Raw genomic sequence first — 9,269 nt, 5'->3', positions numbered from 1 at the left:
CTCGTGTAATGTTCCCTGATCGTGTTCACCTGCTCTCTATTTATATAATTGTATAAAACTATCCTGTTCGTGTCTGTTCGCCGTCGGGTCATTGTGCGTGTTCATGTTCCCCTGTCTTGTGAAGTTCGTATTAAACCCCTGTCCTGTGATCATGCGAATGCGTCCTCCTTCACCGCCATGTCCAGCCCACCCGTGACAGGGGTGCTAGTAGCCTACTGGGGTAAGACACTCGCCTATGAACCAGGAGACCCGGGTTCAAATCCCACTTACCACCATCGTGTCCCTGAGCAAGACACTTAACCCTGAGTGTCTCCAGGGGGGGGCTGTCCCTGTATCTACTGATTGTAAGTCGCTCTGGATAAGGGCGTATGTGACAGGTTCACCTCCGCAGCACCATTCTACCGGTTCCACACACACCATTAGACACCTGGACAGCCGGGTGGTTCACGAATTCCCTTTTAATTTTCTGTAATACATGCAAGGTACAGTGGAGTAGGTGGGAATTAGCCTACGGTTGGTCTGGATAACTCTCTCTCCATTCAGTGTCCTGAATTGCTTTTTTTTTTGCACAACTTCATGCAGATACATACTTGGTTGTAAATGTAATAAAAGGTACAAATAAGCAAAACAAACTAAATAAGGCCTCTCACATTGGTGATCATAAAGTGATATGAAAAGCACTGAACACTTAAGCATAATGTACTCAAAACTCTTAGTATCTGCATTAACACATTTTATCCGTAGCACCAGGGATAATTCAAGTGAACCCTTTTTCTTAGAATTAAATAAGAAACCACATGAACACAGTGAAACATGAGACTCACCAATACAAATACAAATACATTTACTGGGTAGTGTACTTCCGGATTACCACCTAACTAACTAATTTATATGAATGAATCTTAACAGATTCACACCCGGGGAGCAGTGTGTGGTGCTTTGCTCAGTGGCACCTCAGTGGTACCTTGGCAGATCGGGATTCGAACCAGCAACCTTCTGATTATGGGGCCGCTTCCTTAACCACTAGGCCACCACTGCCCCATGTCATGGAATCATCTCAAAATAGTGAGCAAGAATCACTACCCAAACTGCATGATAAATAATGGCTTCTGTGTACTTATAACCCAGTAAAACATAGTTTATGCCAGACCTCTCAAAACGTGACCTACCCATTCAGTGTCCTGAATTGCTTTGAGCAATTTCATGCAATCTCCTACTACACTGTACCTTGATACCACTAGAGGGTATCATTGCACCATTTAAAATAATTTAACCACATACTACTCTGTTACACATACATAGGCCTAATTCAGTACCAGTCAAAAATGGACACTCCTACTTGGGGCGGTTGTGATGGAGCCATTTTGAAGAATCCAATATCAGAATCATGTTTATTGGACAAGTACGTGCAAGCACATACAAGGAAGAAAACAAAATCAACAACAATGTGCAAGGATGTGTGCAAATTTGTTATTTGTACAAGTTGTAGAATATGTTTATACTAAATATATATACTGATTATAAATATATGTATGAATGTACATAGGTCTACAAGTGTGTATAAATGAACATTTACATTTACAGCATTTAGAAGACGGGCTCAAACAGGCTCAAATCCCAAGCCGCCAAGGTACTGTCCCCTCACAGTGCTCCCCACACACAGCTTTTCCGCCTTTCATGCCTGATGGGTTAAAAGCAGTGGACACATTTTGTTGTGTGCACTGTGTGCTGTGCTGTGTTTTACAATGACAATCATTTCATTTACATTTTGCCTTTACGACATTTACCTGTGACAGGGACAGTCCCCCCTGGAGACACTCAGGGTTAAGTGTCCTGCTCAGGGACACAATGGTAGTAAGTGGGGGTTGAACCTGGGTCTTCTGGTTCATAGGTGAATGTGTTACCCGCTAGGCTACTTTCAGTAAATGTAGAGGACAAATTTTGTGTCTCTGTGTGTTGTGTTGCAGCGTTTCACAATGGCAATCACAAAAAATGCAAGACCCATAAATGAGAAGACGCATCCAAACTTTTGACTGGTTCTATATATATTCTAACTGACCCTAAACTTTTGAGCTCTTGTGTGCACAGCTGCATTTATATTAACAGCATCTGTCCAAAGCGACTTGTTCTGACCTTGAGGGGAAGTTCACTCCACCACCTTGTGGCCACATCAGAGGAGAGACTTGACGAGTGTCTCCAGCGGTGGAGGGACCAGGCGAGCAGTACAGGAGGGTTGGAGAGTGTGAGGTGCAGAGCGAGGTATAAAAAGGGCTCTGAGGAAAGATGGCGCTGCCCCATGTTTGACTTTGTAGGCCAACATCAGTATTTTGAATCTGAATCTTTTCCAGTGATTGTCAATGTCATTGTGAAACACTGCAGCACAGCACACAGTGACACTGTGAAATGTGTCCTCTGCTTTTAACAATCACCCTTAGTGAGCAGTGGGCAGCTAACCTTCTGATTATGGGTCCATTTCCTTACCCACTAGGCCACCACTGCCCCACTGTGTGTATTGTACTGTATTTCAGTGTATTCAGCTCTTTTGATGTTTTGTACTGTATTTCTGAAAGATTAAACCCATGCGAACAAAAGTAAATGTCGCCATCTAGAGGCCACGACAGCAGCAGCAGCATTAATACACAGCAACATGATTTCAACGAGCCAGCATTTTATCTTCAGACACTTCAATGATTTATTAAATTTTTTTTTTACAAGATTTATTCATCCTTCCTGCTTCTGTCAATGACTGCCCACTCTTACAAATATATACACTTTATTGCATTGTTTGCCTGATACCCAAACCCTTAAAAGTCTTACTACAAAAAAAGTCACAATATTGTTTATAAAATAACAGCCATAGTCGTCTGTGTGTGTGTGTGTATATATATATATATATATATATAGAGAGAGAGAGAGAGAGAGAGAGAGAGAGAGAGAGAGAGAGAGAGAGAGAGAGAGAATTGATGTGAAGTCCTTCACCAGGGTATTTCTGAACCATCCCAAGCATACGCCTTTCCAGTTTTGTCAATATTGAGACGATCTATAATGCTCATGAGACACTGCACAGAATAGTCGGCGCTGAAGAGCTTGTTCTTGGGGACGTTCTTGTGGTAAGGCCTTGATAAGTCTGTGTCTACTGTGCCTGGGTGCAGGGAGACACACACCACCTTTTGGCGGTTTCGGCCCAGCTCGATCGACAGGTTCTTAGTGGCCATGTTGAGTGCTGCTTTGGACATCCTGTAGCTGTACCAGCCTCCTAGAACTGTAGGGTGGCAACACGCACATACGCAGCACAGAATTAGACATACTGTACAGTATCACATTCTGACTATGTTGTGTAGGAACAGCAAAACAGTTTTTTTTTTTCAATGGGAAAATGGTTTCAGTGCCTCCAAGGTTTGTGAGTTCGCATCTCATCTCAGACCTTGCTCTCCATTTTCTTCCTGTGGGTCTTCGGGTTCTCCGGTTTCTTCCCTCCAACAATAGGCATCCACACTAGGTAAATTGGTGACTCTGAATTGTCCGTAAGTGTGAGTGAATGGTGTGAGTGTGTCTGTCCAAGCTTATTGCTCACTATTGTAAGAATGGACATCGCAGGAGCCTGTACAGGAGCCTGTTTTTGCATTGCATAACAGATGTCTGCAGGGGGAAGTGTAACATTCCTGTGTCGATGGTTGAGGGTGAAGATTCGACACCCCGGTTTTTACATGCCTTTGTCCGACATCAACGTGCGAAGTATCAGCCGTCAGGACCGCCCACCCTCTTTGTCTTCACCAAATGGGAGGCACCGGGGGCGTGACATCAGAAACAACAGGTTCTGATTGGTCAGTGACAACTTCCTGTAGGCCAGTGACAACTTCCTGTAGGCCAGTGACAACTTCCTGTAGGCCAGTGACAACTTCCTGTAGGCCAGGGGTATAAATGTCTGCACACATGTGGAAAAGGGACCTCTGAGCTATCTTGCTCAGGGGGGTTTCCCTCTCTTTCCCTTCTCTTTCTCTTCTCCCTCTTTACTCTTTCTTCTCATGTTTACTTTCTCTGTAACCTTGGTACCTTTTTACATTCAATATTCACATGTAACTACAATAATTATTTACCGGTGTTAATAAATTAGAAACTGTTCATTTCTAACCTCTGTTGTGCCATGCCTCTTTCTGCCAGGTAACATCAAATTGGAGTGGTTGAATACAGTGCTTTGTGTGGAGGGAGAAAGAGTTTTTTCTACACACTCTATTCTCTTCTCCAACGCCACATGGTCTTCATGTGCGTTTTTTACAAATGGTGATCCCGACGTGATACCTTTGCTCGGATGTGGATCTGTGACCGTAAGTCTCTTTTATCTGAATTTTACTGCATAGGGAAGAATAGAATCTATGTGCTTTAATTTAAATAAAAAGGATCTACATATCCTAAAAGCCCGGGACCGTAGAAACCGAGGCATTTCTAAATCCAGATCCACTCCGACAAGGTATAAAATGAACATAGACTAATTACTGTATCACTTACAATGCGGCATGTAGATATGGCTGGCACAATAGATGAACCCACAAACCAAACTGTTAACCAGGATTTGTGACATTTTAGATTACTGTTATTACATTGAACATCATAAACCATGTCCCACGGTGAACAATTTGATAATAACTGATCAGGGATTGGAAATTGCACTGTTAAACTTAAATGTTTTTATTTTAAAGTCATGTTCAGTATGATCAACATGTTTAGGATCAGAATTTAAATTTATGTGAAACTGTTTCTCTTTCTGAACACCTCAACAATGCCATAATCTCAAATAATAGCTTTTAGTGATAAAGGTGTAATTCTCTAATCACATGGCAACAAGCGGGATTTTATTTGTGTTTATTTTTCCGGCCACTGTTGTTGATTGAACTTCGTTAAGCCGATGCAAATTCGCAGAGTTATGAATTCCCTAATAAAGGTGTAATTCTCCAATCACATGGCAACAAGCGGGACTTTTTTATTTATTTGTGTTTATTTTTCCGGCCACTGTTGTTGATTGAACTTCGTTAGCCGGTGCAAATCCGCAGAGTTATGAATTCCCTAATAAAGGTGTAATTCTCCAATCACATGGCAACAAGCGGGACTTTTTTATTTATTTATTTGTATTTATTTTCCCAGCCACTGTTGTTGATTAGACTTGATAAGCCGATGCAAATTCGCAGAGTTATGAATTCCCTGATATCATTTTAAGCCTCCCACTATATTTACATGTTTTTTGCATTACAGTATCTGATCATTGTTGTCATTTGTTTTTCTGGTTTGGTTTTAATGTACGATGAACACTGTTTTTCTACATGCACAATCTGTATGCAAACCTCATCACACTCCAGACAAAGAACCCAACCAAGTGTGAAAAGCCCTGGATCCAGTTGAATATTCTATGTATGCTGCTGTGTTTGATCTATGCCAAGAAGACAGGTTTCCCTACAAGGGTGACCTCAGATGCCTGAGGATCACAAAGGACACAGAACCACAACTATCGGCTACATTTGAATTCCCGACTGACCAGGAAGCAAGCAGATACACAATCATGACCCAATTGTGATCCCCATGGACCCTGAATACTCGAGTGCCCCAGGGGATCAACCGGCCGTCTGTAAGAATGGACATCGCAGGAGCCTGTTTTTGCATTGCATAACAGATGTCTGCAGGGGGAAGTGTAACATTCCTGTGTCGATGGTTGAGGGTGAAGATTCGACACCCCGGTTTTTACATGCCTTTGTCCGACATCAACGTGCGAAGTATCAGCCGTCAGGACCGCCCACCCTCTTTGTCTTCACCAAATGGGAGGCACCGGGGGCGTGACATCAGAAACAACAGGTTCTGATTGGTCAGTGACAACTTCCTGTAGGCCAGTGACAACTTCCTGTAGGCCAGTGACAACTTCCTGTAGGCCAGTGACAACTTCCTGTAGGCCAGGGGTATAAATGTCTGCACACATGTGGAAAAGGGACCTCTGAGCTATCTTGCTCAGGGGGGTTTCCCTCTCTTTCCCTTCTCTTTCTCTTCTCCCTCTTTACTCTTTCTTCTCATGTTTACTTTCTCTGTAACCTTGGTACCTTTTTACATTCAATATTCACATGTAACTACAATAATTATTTACCGGTGTTAATAAATTAGAAACTGTTCATTTCTAACCTCTGTTGTGCCATGCCTCTTTCTGCCAGGTAACATCAAATTGGAGTGGTTGAATACAGTGCTTTGTGTGGAGGGAGAAAGAGTTTTTTCTACACACTCTATTCTCTTCTCCAACGCCACATGGTCTTCATGTGCGTTTTTTACACTATCTCTTGTATCTGATAGTATACTAGAGATGCTAGAGATTCCAGCCCACAAAAATGCACTCACAGCAACGACAGGTCTCAACAATGACATCCTCAGTCAGTCCTTTATTAGTATTAATTGTCTGCTTTTTTATTTAATGTGTAGATATTTAATGTCTTGTGTTTTTTTTACTGACACTGAATGGAGCTCACTTTGTGGTGATCAAGACTTTATATCTATATGCATATAGATATGTACATATGGCAAGAGTTTTGTGGGTTCGCTGTGAGGTGGCATAGTCTGGCATAGTCCATCCTTATTATAGTCTGGCAGACTATGCCATTTTTAAACTTAAAATAAAAAAATCTTAAATATTCTTGTTATACATACCATTATCTCCAATGGATCCAACTCTGGCCGTCATGTTTATTAAAATGCCACTGTGCTGCTTCGCTTTCTCGGGGTGCTGCTGACCAAACTTCCCACCCCCCCTCTGAAGCAAAGGACAGAAGTACTTCGCCATCAGCAGAGGACCCACCGAGTTTGTTGTTAAGGTGGCCATGACATCCTTAAAAGGGACATATTAGATTAGAGTCAATTGTGTAATCACTGTGCAGAGTACAGGTTGGGTTGTAGACACTCGCCTTTAAAGCAGATAACCACAAAGTCACAGGTTCAAACCCCACTTACACTTACATTTATGACTGCCCCTTTCAATACTGATGATAAGGGCATGACACTTTTTCACCCATTTGATGACTTTTTTAATGCATCCAACTAGCTCAGGGACACAAAATTGTAGTGGGTGGGGTTTGAACCTGTGACTTTGTTTTCTTCTGGTTCATAGGTGAGTTTGTTACACACTGTGAGTTTGTTACACTAGCATCCTTATTTAACCCCTCAACCCCCACTGGGGGGTGGCTGTCCATATATATGGATTGAATGACACCTTCTCATTCAATGTGCTTTATTTTCATGACCATTTACGTTGGCAGATTCTCACTGAAGGCATCAGAACTATGAATGAACACATGTGGAGTTAAAAAAAAGCCATCAAATGTGTGAAATGTGAAAACTGTGGAAATGCCTGTTGATGGTGGAATATCTTCATACACGTAGAGAGGAACTTTATCAGCAACAATCAGTCTGGTGTGTTCTGTCACTTGAAAAGCTTGATTCCTTCCTATTATTTGGTTATTGCCGTATTATTTATTATAACGCACCTCGGCAGACACGTCCCTCAAGCTCGTCTCTCCTTTCCCGGAGGGGTGCAGCGTCGCGGAACAGTTGACGACCAAGTCCGCCCGGCCGAACGCTTGCCGGACCGCGTCCGCCGCCGCCCTGACGTCCTCCTGCCGGCCCACGTCCAGCTGCAGGACGGTCACTCTTCCGGGGTGCCGCGCCGACAGCGCGCCCAGGTCGGCGGCGCCGGACGGCCGCCTGCACGTCGCCACCAGCGCCGCGGAAGGTCTGTGGAGGAGGATGTGTCTGCAGAACGCCAAGCCCAGTCCCCTGCTGGCCCCCTGGACGACCGCCACGGCGGCCATGACACGGTTACGTCACAGGGGGCGTGGCCTGTTGTTGGCTTAAATATGAAACACACAAACCAAAAATGTTTAAACAAATCTGAATATTCTTCAGTCACATGTAACCCAGTAGAAAGAGTCCCTCGTTTCATTTAGGGAGGGTGTAATTTATGAAAAGTATTTTTTTTTTGTTCTTATCACTCATGGTAAACCAGACTACGACTAATTAAAGTTATTTGGGTGCCTGTCAAGTTTGGTTTATTTGCTATTCAGACCAAATTCAGACTGTGAATGTCTGTGTCTTGGATAGGTTTTTTTTCTTCCTATTGAGCCTTCCTTGGAGGTCGGAAATTGAAAGCTGGATTTCTCCCTGACGAGGGGGATGGCGAGCCACCGGGAAAGGGATGTTCTTCCCCAATTTGAGAGGGAACAACTCCATTCCTTCTCCATCATACAAGTCACCGGTGTGGTAGGACTTGATCTGACATTGACTTTGTTACCTGGGTGCACCTACTGACTAAGACCTACTGACTAAAACCTACTGACTAAGACTTACTGACTAAAACCTACTGACTAAAACCTACTGACTAAGACTTACTGACTAAAACCTACTAGATTATAACGCACTGACTAAGAAGAGAAATCTGAACTCAACTCAGCACTTTTGCATCGTTTTTGACCAGGAGAAAACAACTCAACTTGGTAAGAAGGAAAAAGAGAGAGACTTTATAAATATTGTTACGCGTTAATTATTAAGTTATGGTTTTATAAGAGAGACGTTTTTTTGTTTTGTTTTTTTATAGTGAATGCCGGCTGTTAGTTTGTACATGTTATTTTTTATTTCCATTTAAATATAATAGCAAGTTCAACTGTCTCCCCTGGTCTGAGCATCTTTTCCCCCTGACTATCACATAGCACAGCATTTACCTCCACGAACCTAGACACTCGTTTCTTTCCATATATTCATTCTTTCGTTCATATATATAATATGTGTATATATTATATACTTATATAATATATAATATAGCAAGCCAAACAAGTATATGGAAGGTAATGAGAAGGTTGTTGCTTCGAATCCCGACCCGCCGAGGTGCCACTGAGCAAAGCACCGTCCCAACACACACTGCTCCCTGGGCGCCTGTCATGGTGCTTTGCACAAGCCTCTCCGCATTAAGGCAGACAGAGAACATGTGACCATTTGATGGCGCTAGAGTAGCGGCGTCCGGAGTTTTGGTCCGGATCTGGATCCAGATCCACCCCGGGGACATTTTGCCTCGTTTATATGACCGATGCCCCGCAGTCTCCTTCCGCGACGTGTTCCTGGGCCGGATAAACAGGGCTTGGGAAGGTTTTACGATTAGCCATCTGACAAAGTGTGTTACTGTCGTCATTTAGGTGCTACGTTTACCAGGGACACTGGCGACAAAATAATTATTTTTGTACATTAATTACATATTA

The 9,269-nt window shown here is 43.0% G+C and overlaps 1 protein-coding gene across 1 annotated transcript; it reads right to left on the bottom strand.

Annotated features, from left to right (window-relative positions):
• Nucleotides 1-2,667: 2,667 nt before the first annotated feature.
• On the bottom strand, nt 2,668-7,838 carry LOC114795594 (C-factor). Its single transcript, XM_028989080.1, has 3 exons — nt 7,509-7,838; nt 6,676-6,853; nt 2,668-3,262 (listed from the first exon to the last, which is right to left on the bottom strand). The coding sequence occupies exons 1-3, from the start codon at nt 7,830-7,832 to the stop codon at nt 2,976-2,978; spliced, it is 789 nt and encodes a 262-aa protein (XP_028844913.1). The 5' UTR covers nt 7,833-7,838; the 3' UTR covers nt 2,668-2,975.
• Between the last annotated feature and the right edge of the window lie 1,431 nt (nt 7,839-9,269).

Source organism: Denticeps clupeoides, chromosome 8 (genome assembly GCF_900700375.1).
Source record: "Denticeps clupeoides chromosome 8, fDenClu1.1, whole genome shotgun sequence".
In the NCBI taxonomy this organism is placed as follows: domain Eukaryota; kingdom Metazoa; phylum Chordata; class Actinopteri; order Clupeiformes; family Denticipitidae; genus Denticeps; species Denticeps clupeoides.
The sequence above is the reverse complement of the archived record's forward strand: the minus strand, read 5'-3'. Positions and strand labels throughout refer to the sequence as shown.